This window comes from Amblyomma maculatum, chromosome 10, assembly GCF_055883805.1.
Source record: "Amblyomma maculatum isolate TAMU_Amacu chromosome 10, ASM5588380v1, whole genome shotgun sequence".
NCBI lineage: Eukaryota > Metazoa > Arthropoda > Arachnida > Ixodida > Ixodidae > Amblyomma > Amblyomma maculatum.
Window position 1 is genome coordinate 161,859,536 of NC_139353.1, and position 14,679 is coordinate 161,874,214.

The following is a 14,679-nucleotide window of genomic DNA, read 5'->3' on the forward strand; positions in this document are numbered from 1 at the left end:
TTTAAATTATTTTCTTCAAGACATATTATTATATACCACACAATCTTTTTTTTTAATTCTGCCTTTTAGTGTGTGGGATGTTTTCTCGCAACGTTAAAGCTCCAAGTATTTGGTTGAAAAAACTGTTCTTGGGAAGCACACTGTACATCCATCATTTTCATGAATTTTTACCGTCTTTTCTTGCACCTCCCACGTACTGATTTTAATTCTGCCTTTTAGTGTGTGGGATGTTTTCTCGCAACGTTAAAGCTCCAAGTATTTGGTTGAAAAAACTGTTCTTGGGAAGCACACTGTACATCCATCATTTTCATGAATTTTTACCGTCTTTTCTTGCACCTCCCACGTACTGAAGGAAAACAATTCTGTCGTGGACCTAAACAAGTGTTCTTCCCATATTAGGAAAGAGTCTAAGTGCTGCAGTTTGATTTCAGGCACAGGCACGGTGCGGTATATACCCTCTGGAGGGGTACTGAAACAGGCATACCACAAATAAAGCCAACCCAGAGTAATAGAGCATGTACAGCCTTTATCAAAAATCCCAGGGGGTTTGCTTCTAAGCTCTTTAACGGGACTCCTGAAAGTACTGCTTTGACACCCAAGCTCGAGAAGTGTGGAAACCACATCTCTCATCACCTGGGGTTTGTCAACACTAGAGCGCCAGAAGAGGGCTGAACTGGGCTGGCTGGTTCATGTTGGATGGAAAAATGAAAACAGCGCTGAGAATGGGAAACAGTGAATGGAAAAGTATGTGATTGTCGCTTTTATCCCATCCTGTCTGTCAGCACTGTTTTCGTCGAGCTCCGTTAAAGGGATTTTAGAAGAAAATTCCTTGGGCTGTAAAATTCTGACAAAGACCACAGGGGAAACGCACACCAGTGGTCTTCTTACCAGGCTCAGTCTTTGCATGCGCCGGATCTCCATGTCCTTCTGAAAGAGGAAGCAGGCAAAAGTCTCAAATGAATGGATTTGCTTCACACAAACATGTCACTGCACGATGCCACCTCACCCTCAGCAAGGAGACCGGCTAAATGCACAGAGGAGAGCACATTTTCACCCAGCACAAGTTTCTCTTACACTAGTGCGCAAGGCAAGCTCCCTGAGGACTTGCCTTCACTAGCCCTCAGGTGTGCGCTAGCACCATGCCTGAATTCGTTCACCAACTAGCCCAGTTAAGAGCATTGACAGCAAAAGTCCACATGGCAGAAACGCCTCATGCAATATCACCTCGTGATGCAGCTTGTTGTTTGCATTATAGAGTTGGCAGATAGCAAACATGTGAAGAAATAGTCTGAACATTGCCAAGACTTGTTGAGAACATTCCTTCAACAGCCTAGCTCATGGATTCTGGCAATGAGCACTAGAGTCTGATGCCAGTTAACCTAACAAGGCAAATCAACTTTGTGGCTCCATTTTCCCTCTCCTCCTGAGTAGCATAAATAAAGTTAATGAGAAGCCAAATATGCGTGTATCCATTTCTTGCTGCACACTGTTAAAAAAGTGACAGTGGCTTAGCTCTCCTATGCCAGGATATACGTAGCAAAAGCTAAGGCTAGTCAAATCACATTGTTCGTTCTATGTCGAGCAACTTCTTCCTCGTCCAATGCATTGGCGGCTTGGCGTGCCGCCTTTCAGGTCGCGTCCCTTTTATGCCTGTTCTCTAGGTGAACGGTACGTTGTTCTTCGGTTTCTTGAGCCCACTGAAGTGTCTTGATCGCATTCCATCGTTCATCACGGGCCGTATTCAGTGAAGCAGGAGTCAGGTCTCCCCTCTGGCTGCTATCACTGCTGCTAGCAGTCATGACAGCGGACGTTAAACGTGCCCGTCTCGCGGCGGCATATTCACGGCGTTTAGCCAGTCGTTCGGCGCGCTGTTCCTCTGTTTCCTGGGCGATTCCTTTCCTCTTCATCTCGTTCCGATGTCGATTCCAGTCCTTCTTCTTAGCAGACTTGTCGCCATCCATACTGTCACCTCGACTGTGGTTGCGGTGCATGCAAGCTCTCCTTTTCAATCCTCCGACATGCTATCAGGCATGCGACACAGCTAGCGAAGCGAGTGAAGACGAGCGCAACAATGAGGCAAATGGTGTGACATCATACCAAACGGCTCCGCGGCGAGGCGCGGCATCCACCAGCTACGCCAGTTGCTAGGCAACGGCCCAAGGTCTTTCTGTGCCTCCTCAGAGCACCGCCACAGCGAAATCGCAAGTTTGTGGCCAATGTAGCTTTCACTACAAAAAAACAATCTAATCTACAGCAGTGCCCAAGAGTATTGTGAGTGAAGCATTCAAATTGTTAGTATTTGATTACACACCCGCCAGCCTGTTGTTGCCTCTGCTACGTTAACATGCCAGCTCCAGTCTTTTCCCTAGATGTTCGCCTCTGGCAGAGAGGAGCACCCTCCCAACAGTAGTCTAATGGTGTCTTCGACTAATGGCACTTGTGGAGTTTTCTGCGCACTCATGTGCTGCCAAGCGTTTGGCTGGCAGCCACTTGTGCAGTGCGGCACGTTTGGCTGAGGCAGGCACGACACGAGTGTGTGGCACCGTGCCACCACGAGGGCCGACGGTGCAGCGTGGTGCAATCCCGTCATGCAATCCTGTCACTCTAATGAGCCAGCCTGGCTCTATGGCTAGGCAGTCGCTAGAGAACCATAGTAGTCTCCTGCCTGACCTTGACAGTCAGGATTCCTTGGAACAGGTGCAATATCGTGCAAGACCATCATGAGTGGCAGCCACAAGGGAAGTTAAAAAAGCTGCTAGCAAATTAGTGACCCACTTCTGAGGGAAGTATTCAAGGATAACAAATGTTAAACATCATGACTGTTGCAAGGCTAAAAGCAAACCTTAGAATGTTTCCATTGGTCAAACCGCTTGCTTATACACGCCAAAATTTGGCAATGCAACAGCATCATCCTGCACTGTCAACTAGCTGCCGGCACCACCAGAACTACAAGCGTGCGGTCATGACTTACCAGCACAGCGGGGGGTTCCGGCCGCACCCGTGGCACTCGGGGCTTGCTCTCACGCTTCTCTGAGACCGAAGATGTGGGCATCTGGATGCAAGCACAGGGCACATGATTATTGTACTCTCTCTCCAATCCTATAGTGCACAGCACTAGTTGATAATAAAAAAAACCTAATAAATTCGGCCTTCAAGGCCCCAGGAAAAATGTTCTAATATGCCCATCTATGCATTCAAAATGACAGCTCAACGACAATGACAGTTTTTCCCGGTTTCAGCAAAGTGCTTTGGTGTGCACTTTCCGGAATGTCCATAAAAGGGCCCTAAAATGCTACTTGCAGTAATATTCTAATGCAACAAATCCATAGAGGTGTTGCCTATGAGATTTCGAGTTAAATTTGAAAGCTTTGCATAGAGCATGTAATTTACTTATAATCTTTAAAAAGTCCTCCTGTTGAACGCTCGTGACTGGCTAGGGTGATACATCCCCGTGCGCAAATTTGCCATGTGACGTCACATGGGCTTGCTGGGCGTGCCCGCTCATTGGATGCTCCCAAGCTACGCGGGCGAGACGGGGTGTGATGGGGTCCGTCGCGACTTATGTGCCGGCGTGGGCAGAGTTGAAGGAGGAGAGGAGGAGCATCATTTTCGATTGCTCTTATCTTCAGTTCTAACAAAGGTAACTTAAAAGTTTTCTGTTACAGTGATGATTTATGAGATACATATTGGTCATGCATGTTTTCTAGTTTCTGTAATTAGCTTTTCATGGACCCTTTAATTGCCTCTACACCTTTTATCTTCAAATCAAATCAACTTTATTCAGCATTTTTGTCCTGAGGAACAGAAAAGAAATGCTAGGGTAGCAATAAAAAGCTACAAACGCAGTAGCTTGACGAGGCTCCCACCCCAGATTGACAAGGCCAACAGACTGTTACAATTCATTCCAATTCACAATTCAATGCACAGAAAACAAAAGAAACATATCTAACAGGAAAACAAAAATAATCGCGCCAGCAGCTCCAAAGGGGCAAGATACAATCGGGTGTACACAAGTTCATGTAATAGAAGCAGGAAAATAGAATATGGCAAAAAGTTACAATACATCCGCAGTACAAAAGCAATTTGTGTTGGAGAAATGAACATAATTAAACCCATATGTCTTCAAGAATAAGGTATTTCTGCCACTTGTATTTGCTAAGGTTATTTATATCTATAGTTTTATTTTGTAGGGAAGTCAAATATCTAGGCTAGTGGTATTGCAGCATGTGTCGACCCTGATTAGTGCGGGAAGAGGGTATAGACCAGTATTCTCTGTTTCTGAATATGTAGGGTAGGGTACTTCTAAAGGTCGATGTAAATTACATAAGTTGAGGAAAGCTTCATTGTTAGTTTGAACACTGTGTTTGTACTTCATAACAAGGTTAAGTTTATGTAACTGGTATATGAGGAGTACATTAAACAAAGCAAAAAGTTCTCTTGTATGGGCGTCATATGAGGCATTTGCTACATGACGAATTGCTTTCTTTTGTAGAAGCATTAATTTGGTAAGGTTGGATTGAGTTGTGTTGGTCCATACAAGACTGCAGTAGTTAATATCGGGAGAAAACACTGAGTTATAAAGAATTAACTTAATTTTAGTCGGAAGCATCATTCTAAACTTACACAGCACGCCATAAGCTCTTGCCACGTTTTCCGCCACGCGTTCCACGTGGGCATTCCAATTTAGATGTTGACTGAACGTCACACCCAATGTTTTTATTTCTTTAACGACTTGTATTTGTTCAGAACCGAGTTTTATGTCAATATCCCGACTAATAACATTCTGCACAGGAGAAAATAATATGGCTTTTGTTTCAGCAACGTTAATATATAGTCTATTTATCCGAGTCCATCGAGAGAATTTTGCAAGTGTAACATTTGTGAAATGAGTGAGTTCTTCAATACTAGCTGACTGGAAAAAAATGCTTGTGTCATCCGCATAAATGATGTAAAATGCAAGTGTGCTGGTGTTTACTGTATCATTTATGTAGATATTAAATAAAACCGGTCCGAGTATGCTGCCTTGTGGCACACCTGAAGTGACATTTAATAGAGAAGAGTTAGCTTCGTTAATCACGACGCATTGCTTACGGTGGTTTAAATATGACTTGAGAAGGTTACCAGAGACTCCACGAAACTCATAATGCTCTAATTTTGCAGACAACATTTCGTGGTCAATTCTGTCGAATGCTTTCGAGAAATCTATCAGAATACCTAGGGTCAATTTGTTATTTTTAAAACCCTCTATGTATAATTCCTTCTGTGTCAACAAAGCTAATTCAGTGGACATGCCTCGACGGAACCCAGATTGCTGTGGAGATAAAAGCTTGTGCTTATCACAGAAACTGGTGATTCGCTTGAATATTATTTCTTCTAGACCTTTTCTAGACCTTAGTCAGAGACGCTGGTAGTAAATTCCAGAGGGGGGATAGAGGGGATGGAACAAAATTCCTTTTTATGCTTTTTATTGTTTATGCACTTAGAAAAATTACCAGACAATACAATCGGTGTTATCTGTTATGTATGGCCGCTTCTACGAACTGTGTAATATAATGTTCTTATGCTATGGTTCTTTTAATAGCTACACGATGTATACAGTCAAACCCGGTTATATCGAACCTGGATATATCGAATTGTGGTTATATCGAACTCACGGAATATCCCCTTGAAAATCCCATGTAAAAGTATAGGAAAGCCGCGTCATATATCGAACTCGGGTGCAGCGGTGGCGTAGCGGTAGAACATCCGCCTCGCATGCAAGAGGACCGGGGTTCAAATCCCGGTGCCGCGTAATTCTCCACCGGATGACAAAAAAAAAAACAACAAATCCGCGTGTCGATGGAATTGCATATACAGGTTTGGGGTGCGACCTGATGCCGGTGAACACCTCCAGCAATGCACTCCCTCACCAGAACAGGAGTTGGCCACCCTGGCGCAGTAATTGGCCACAACCTCCTATGATAAGCTCCATAAAACCCCGGCCCTCAGTCACCAGCGGCTGCGGAACAACTGACCACGGCGGCGGTCAGACCTGTGACGCAGCAGGGGGTGCTAAGAACGCCTGGCTCCGCTGGATAGGCCGCCATTGGAAACTGACCCTGGCAACGTTTAATGCTAGAACCCTAGCTAGTGAAGCTAGTTTAGCAGTGCTGTTAGAGGAACTAGAGGGCATGAAATGGGATGTCATAGGGCTTAGTGAGGTTAGGAGGCCGAATGGGGCATGTACTGTACTAAAGGATGGGCATGCACTGTGTTATCGAGGTTTACCAGAGAGGCGACAACTAGGAGTAGGTTTCCTTGTCAAGTATATAGCGGGTAATATAGATGAATTCTACAGTATTAATGAGAGGGTAGCAGGCATCGTAATTAGGCCTAATAAGCGGTATAAACTGAAGGTTGTACAGGCCTATGCACCAACATGTAGTTATGATGACCAGGCAGTTGAAAGCTTCTATGAAGATGTAGAATCGGCAATGCGAAAAGTAAAGACGCAGTATACTGTACTAATGGGCGATTTCAATGCCAAGGTAGGGAAAAAACAGGCAGGAGACAAGGCAGTAGGTGACTATGGCATTGGTTCTAGGAATAGCAGGCGGGAGTTACTAGTTGAGTTTGCAGAGCGCAATAACTTACGAATCATGAATACCTTCTTCAGCAAACGGAACAACCGGAAATGAACATGGAAAAGTCCTAACGGAGAGACTAAAAATGAAATCGACTTCATAATGTGTTCAACCCCCGCCATTGTGCAGGATGTAGAGGTAATCGGGAAAGTTCGATGTAGTGACCACAGGATGGTGAGGTCTCGAATTAGCCTAAATCTGAAGAAGGAACGCAATAGATTAGTAAGAAAGAAACCCATCAACGAATTAGCAGTGAGGGGGAGGGCAGAAGAGTTCAGGATCTCGCTACAGAATAGGTATTCAGCTCTAACTGAGGATGGCGACATTACCCTAGAGGCAAGGAACAATAATTTCAGAGATGTCATTACTGAGTGCGCGGTAGAAGTAGGCGGTAGGATAGTTAGAGAGGATACCGGCAAGCTGTCTAAGGAGACGAAAGATTTGATTAAGAAACGCCAGAGTATGAAAGCTTCCAATCCAACAGACCAGATCGAATTGGCCGAGATATCAAAGCTAATCAATAAGCGCAAGGTGGCCGATATAAGGAAGTATAACATGGAGAAAATTGAGCATGCTGTAAAGAACGGGGGAAGCCTTAAAGCGGTAAAGAAGAGATTGGGCATAGGCAAGAACCAGATGTATGCGATAAGGGACAAGGCGGGCAACATCATTACTAATATGGACAAGATAGTCAAAGTAGCCGAGGAGTTCTATACAGATCTCTATAGTAGCCAAAGTAGTCAGGACCATAATGAGATTGGCGGTAGGGAAAAACAGTCAGACGTTCCACCAGTGACGAAGGACGAGGTCAAGAAAGCACTAGAAACTATGAAAAGGGGGAAGTCAGCTGGAGAGGATCAGATAACTACAGATTTGCTGAAGGACGGGGGGGATATCGTGCTAGAAAAACTGGCTAGCCTGTATACGCAGTGCCTGGTGTCATCGACGGTACCGGAAGCATGGAAGAATGCAAACATTATCCTCATTCACAAGAAAGGGGACTCGAAGGACCTTAAAAATTACAGACCAATCAGCTTACTGTCTGTTACGTATAAGGTATTTACTAAGGTAATCGCTAATAGAATCAGGACAACCTTAGACTGCAATCAAGCAAAGGATCAAGCAGGGTTTCGGAAACGGTACTCTACTATCGATCATATCCACACCATCAATCAGGTGATAGAAAAATGCTCGGAATATAACCAGCCCTTATACATAGCATTCATTGATTACGAAAAAGCATTTGACTAAGTTGAAACCTCGGCGGTGATGCAGGCATTGCGAAATCACGGGGTAGACGAACCGTACGTGAAAGTGCTGGAAGATATATAGTGGCTGCACAGCAACCATAGTTCTACATAAAGAAAGCAACAAAATTCCCATAAAGAAAGGTGTTAAGCAAGGAGACACAATCTCCCCAGTACTATTCACAGCTTGTTTAGAGGAAGTATTCAGAGACTTGGAATGGGAGCAGTTAGGGATAAGGGTAGATGGAGATTACCTCAGTAATCTGCGATTTGCTGATGACATTGCCTTGCTAAGCAACTCGGGGGATGAACTGCAAATAATGATTGATGACCTAGACAGAAAAAGTAGAAAGGTAGGCTTGAAAATCAATATGCAGAAGACTAAGGTAATGTTCAACAGCCTCGGGAAGGAACAGCAGTTTACATTAGGTAGCGAAATACTAGAAGTAGTAGGCGAATATGTCTACTTAGGACAGGTAGTAACTGCAGATCTGGACCACGAAAAGGAAATAACAAGAAGAATACGATTGGGATGGAGCGCATTTGGCAAGCACTCGCAGATTATGACTAGCAGCTTACCGGTATCGCTCAAGAGGAAAGTATACAACAGTCGCATCTTGCCTGTACTCACCTATGGGGCTGAAACGTGGAGGCTAACCAAGAGAGTTCTACTTAAGTTGAAACCCAGAGGGCTATGGAACGAAAAATGGTAGGGGTAACATTAAGAGATAGAAAGCGTGCAGAGTGGGTCAGAGAAATAACTCAAGTTACCGACATTCTAGTAGAAATTAAGAAGAAGAAATGGACATGGGCAGGACATGTAGTGCGAAGAGAGGATAACCGATGGTCGCTGAGGGTAACAAACTGGATTCCAAGGGAAGGAAAGCGTAGCAGGGGGTGGCAGAAAGTTAGGTGGGCGGATGAGATTAAGAACTTCGCAGGGGTCAAGTGGATGCAGCTAGCACAGAACCGGGTTAAGTGGAGAAATATGGGAGAGGCCTTCGCCCTGCAGTGGGTATAATCAGGCTGATGATGATATCGAACTCAATTTCACCAGTCGTTCGATATATCGAACTCCGCACCACGCACTGGAAAAGTGTGCCTTCCCCAAAGATGATCGCATCACCCTTGGCCGTTTGCCGCGTGACGTTTTCAAGCCACGCGCGGAAGGAATGAGGGGACAGTTCGGCGACGGCTGGTCTGGGCAGCGCAGTGCCCATTCCCCAAAGGCGCGCATCTGCAATTATCGTTTCCCGCACGCCAACACATGACGTTTGCAAGCCATGTGCGTGGGTGTGCCCATTCTTTTGCAGAGCTATCTCTTTCCTTCAGCACGAGTTTACGCATGCGTCAAGCCAGCTCAGCCCGTTTTCAGACAGACATCGGACGCAAATTTCTCCAACGTGTGTTGCGAACACTCTGCGCGCGGCGGCTGACGTGGCTATGGCGCCTGTGGACGTTAAGCAGCAGATCTCTCCTTCTCTCTTTGTGTGTGGGTGTGTGCTGTTTTGTTTTGCGAGAGTCATCCATTCTTATCGCTGTGCTGTACGCGGGACGTAGCGTAAGATATTGCTGGCTGCGGACGTTAAAAAGCGGCAGGTTTTTCTTTTCTTTTTTTTTTTTTTGGGGGGGGGGGGGGGGGGGGGTCGTTTATCCTTGCATGTATGAATCAACGAAAGCACGTGGTCAGCTGCGATCATGACGCCCGCCGCAAGCGCGGCATGATAAATGGAACCAGGCTTGTGGTGCACTCTACCAAGTTCGCTCCCCGCCACCGCTGGAGCTATCAAAAGATAAACGTGTCGCCTCGCGCCGTTATTGCTGTGCAGCATCTTGGCACGCTGCCAAGAAATGAGCTGTTGATGAGACGACCGAAACTGAGTGGCGTGCGCCATCGAAATGCAGCGAAAACGCTCGCGATTTCTGCCGCGGCGACACAGAAACCTTGTTCCGAGCTGCCGCGGTGGCTCGAGCGGCGAGAGGGACGCAGTTCCAAGAAGTTGGAAATTTTTCGCTCTGTCGCTGCCACTCGTGGCTGAGATCACTCAATCGCTTGCACGTGAGTGAGCTGGCCTTAACACTTTTTTTTTTTCTTTTTCCAAATTCTCGGGTGCAAAAGTGAAGGGTGGGTTCATTTTGTGAGTGGGTTGATTACGCCACAAATACGGTATCCTTTTTGTTGCATCGTAAATGCCGTCACAAGCCGATTTCTGTATATTGAATTATCGATATATCGAACTATTTCGCGATCCCCTTCGAGTTCGATATATCTGGGTTCGACTGTATTATATAATGACTAATAAGAAAACAGTAAAAGGAGGTTTTCAGTGCGGATGTTTATTGGTTTTTAACAAAGCTCAATCCAGGACCTCCTAGATCTGACCCCTCAAAGAAGCCCGGAAGCTCATCAAAATGTAATGCGCTTAATGACAGTCCTTCTGTACTGTGCACGTGCTCTGCAAAGGCCGCTCAGCAATCGGCTGCTGTAACATGTTCAACTGAAACTGATAACATTGTGACCATGCTTGCCGAAGTTCTTGAACGACAGAAGCAGATGGCTGAGGACCTTGGCAATAATAAGTCATTTCAAGCTCCCATTAACCCACGTTTTGATGCACTTGAAATCCGCGTGCGTGCACTTGATGCATCACCATCTATCTTAACAGTTAGCGCCAGTGATTCTGATGTTTTGCGTTCCGAAATTAAAACACTAACCAGAACTGTGGCTCAGTTGGTTGCAAAGAATGATGACCCTGATAACCGATCCAGTCGCAACATTATCATAAACGGCCTGAAGGAAAATTCAGATGAAAATGAAAATACTTTACTTGACAGTGTTGCACATATCTTTTCCGATAAACTAAACATTACGCTCCCTAACATAGGGCGTTGCCAAAGACTTGGTCGAAAGCGGAAAGAGCATCCATGCCCAGTTATTCTCAAGCTACTGGACTTCCGGGAAAAGTCTTTGATCATGAAAAATGTCTCAAAACTTAAAGGGTCTGGTTATTATATAACTGAAGATTTTTCACCCAATGTTCGTGGTATTAGGAAAAGAATTTGGGATGCTTCTGCACATCTTCGACGACAGGGTTCTGAGGCCAAGCTACGCTATAATCATGCTTTTATCGACAACGTTCACTACATTTGGGACAGTGTGTCTAATGCTCTTATCGGAGACCCGAATTTTTCGGTTTTTCGCACATGCCAGTCGCAATCTCGCGATTCCTTGCCTGCAGATAACCAAAAAAAATACATTTTTCCACTGGTCAGGCTACGTCGCCAGAAGGTGATGCCCCATAGGACTGTGTGAGGGGCAGTGGATTGGCATCTGTGACTGTGCATCCCATTTCAGTTCTTTACACCAACATACGGAGTGTTCTACCGAAGTGCAATGAACTTATCTCTGTTGTTGATTCAGCTGAAGCTGATATAGTGTTATTAACCGAAACGTGGCTTTCGTCAAAGGTCTATAACAGTGAACTTCTGACTTGCAAAAAAAGATTTTATACCGATTTGATAGAGGGCAACGATGTGGCGGAGGTGTTATGATTGCAGTTGCTGACCACCTTGTTTCGTCATGCGTGAATATTGTGACCGATTTGGAAATGATATGGGTCGAACTTCCTGTGTCTTTTTAAGAAACTGATTTTGGGCATTTGCTACTGGCCACCATTGTGTGGCAGTTCTTTTGTACATGAACTACATGATGCTATCAATATGATTGTTGTACGCTTTCCGAACGTTCCTATCATTTTAGTCGGCGATTTCAACTACCCATCCATTGTGTGGTCAAACTCACCTGCTTATCCTAGCCCTTTCTCGACCGAATGCAGTAACTTTCTTCACATGTGTGCAGATTTTAATCACAACTTATCACTGAACCAACCCGCACTGTGTCATCACTCATCCAGCGTGTTAGATCTAGTGTTAACCAACTCTCCTGACCTCGTCACTTCCATTTCATACCTTCCCGGGTTAAGCGATCACTTGTTGCTTCATTTGAACTAAATACTTGATAAACAAATTAAAGGGATCAGGGATTACAACAGAGCTGATTTTTTCATGATTAACCAAGAGTTATGCCTTTTTTTACATAACTTTTTATCAGGGTTTACCGAACGCTCAGTCAACGCGAACTGGAATCTCTTTAAAAAAAGGTTGCTTTGCTCACTAACGCATACTTGCCTCTAAGAACCATGACGACTAATAAGCAATCACCTGTATATCCTTGTATATCTGTATATCTTGTACGTATCGCTGTATATACTTGTACATTGTTTTTTGATTCAAAAATAAACTTTCAACTTCAACTGAAACCTTGGTTTACTCAATCAATTAAAAGGCTTGTTAACAAAAAAAAGCATCTATTTCGTTCTGCTAATCGATCCAATTTACAGTCTCGATGGGAGGCGTATCTTATGGCAGCAGCAGTATACCAAACAGCCCCAAAAAATGCAAAAGAATCATTTTTTAACCGAACTCTGCCCTCATTACTGAGGACTAACGTAAAACAATTTTGGAACATAGTGCACCATAAAGATACGTCTGATCTCCTCCTTAGCTCTACGGATGGTGAAGCTCTTCCTGCGGATAAATGTGCTTCTGTATTCCATATTTTCATTGTCTTTTTCAGTCCCTCCAATCGTTACCATGTTACCCGATTATCCCCACACAAATTTCCCTTTGATGGACCCCATCATTTTTGACACAATAGGAATATTACGTATAATTGAAAAGCTTAAGGTGTCCTCATCCTGTGGAATTGACAACATAAATTCGAAATTTTTGTTAAATACGAAGACGTACTCGTGAAAGGTGGTGAAACAGCCTGTAACAAGCAATGGCTTGTTACAGGCTGTGCACCCGATGACTGGAAGGTTGGAAAAGTAATTCCTCTGCATAAGTCTGGCGATAAACTGTCCTAATAACTATTGTCCCATATCGCTCACCTGCATACCATGCAAGATCATGGAACACGTCATCTTCTCTCATCTTGCTACATTTTTAGAAACTAATTCTTTTTTTCAGTAATTTTCAGCATGGTTTTCGATAAACATTCTTCTGTGATACCCAGCTTTTATGTTTCACTCATGATCTCCATTGCACTGTTGACAATGGGTCGATGGCAGACTGCATATTCCTGGACTTTTATAAAGCTTTTGATAAAGTCTCACATGAATTAATTCTCTTTAAACTAAGCAGATTGAACTTTGATGCTAACGTGCTTTCATGGCTTCACTCTTTTCTTGCTAATCGATCTCAGTTCGTAACAGCAAATAATACTGATTCTAAGTTTTCCTCCAGTTGATTCCGGTGTGCCGCAAGGCTCAGTCTTAGGACCTCTGCTTTTCCTCATATACATAAATGACTTGCCGGCAAACTTTACTACATCAATTTGTCTCTTTGCGAATGATTGTGTTATCTATCGTAATATTAACAATGATCATGACGTCTCTATATTACAATCCGATATTAACAGCATTTCTGAATGGTGTCAGCGTTGGAATATGAAGCTTAACACTAACAAGCGTAAACATATGCATGTCACTCGCGTTAGCACATGAGCTCCTTCATACTACCTCAACACTGCTCCTCTTGAATCTGTCTCTTCATACAAATATTTAGGTGTTCACATAACTAATAACATGTCATGGAAATTGCATGTTCATCACGTAGTTAATAATGCTAACCAAACTCTTGGCTACCTCAGAAGAAACTTTTCACGTTGTTCTAGCGCACTAAAACTTCATAAAAACTTTGTTTCGTCCAAAACTGGAGTATGCAGCTTCTGTCTGGGAACCAGGCATCGTTTCACTCATTACTGAACTTGAAAGTGTGCAGAATCACGCATCTCTTTATATTGTCTAACTATTATTGCACTTCTAGCGTGACTGCCATGAAATCTTCCCTGTCATTGCCTCTTCTAACGAAACGCAGAAAAGTATTTCGGCTATGTTTGTTTCATAAGGTTTTTCACTATAATATATATCAGACAGAAACTTCTAACACAACTGTCCTACACTTCATCATGCATTGCTCACCGTCACAAAGTAGGAATTCCATTATGTCGCACCAAATACTGCCATGACTCCCTCATTCTAAACACTTCTACGTTAGAATCTCCTTCCTCGTGCCATTGCTGAAATTACAGATGCCATTGCTTTTCGTACAGCTGTTACTAACTATTTTTGCTCCAATGTTTAGCATACTTTTGCTGTCATTTTTCGGTGCTTTTGCTTGTTCAACATCTACTGCTTGGTTTTGTTGCTGCTGATTTTGTATTTTTATATCTTGTTGCGCAGTTGTTAACATTTACTGTATAATGACCATTTAGTTTTGTGTTTTTATTTTATTTTTGTTGTATTGTTTTACTTCCTTTAGTTCACCCCCACTCCCCTCTGTAATGCCCTTGGGCCCAGAGGGTAAATAAATCTTGGCCACTGTGCAGTGTTTGGGCAGCACTGTTGCACTACACTCTGTGCAACTACAACACACAACAACTACAGCTTGTGGCCCCCTTTGCAATCTCTGTGAGCTGCAATGCGTTCCATTTCGTGCCGTTTGCCAACAAAAAGTAATTCTTTACCAGTCATGCATCAGCGAAGATAACTTGCTCTTAGTTCTCAGTGCCACTTGTCTATAGCCTTCGCAAAGTGTCCTGGTTGAACTGCAGGAATTCTTACCCCTCGTTTTTTTTCAATGATGCACCCTTTTGTCTATCGGTGCAGCTCCCTGGCCCAATGTTTCAAATGGGCCATGGCAACACTCGGTTCCATGGCTAGCGATATAAGCATAGTGGGTAGAAC

General features: G+C 44.0%; 1 protein-coding gene across 3 annotated transcripts in view; it reads right to left on the bottom strand.

The window, feature by feature from the left end:
• LOC146177811 (uncharacterized) overlaps positions 1–14,679 on the bottom strand; it is a 75,609-nt gene that overhangs the window by 30,152 nt on the left and 30,778 nt on the right. For all 3 annotated transcript variants that reach the window (XM_084580590.1, XM_084580589.1, XM_084580591.1), the window contains exons 4-5: positions 2,972–3,052; positions 889–927 (exon numbers count right to left, since the gene is read on the bottom strand). In XM_084580590.1, the coding sequence (XP_084436716.1) occupies positions 889–927; positions 2,972–3,052 (120 nt within the window). The remainder of the gene's footprint in view (positions 1–888; positions 928–2,971; positions 3,053–14,679) is intronic.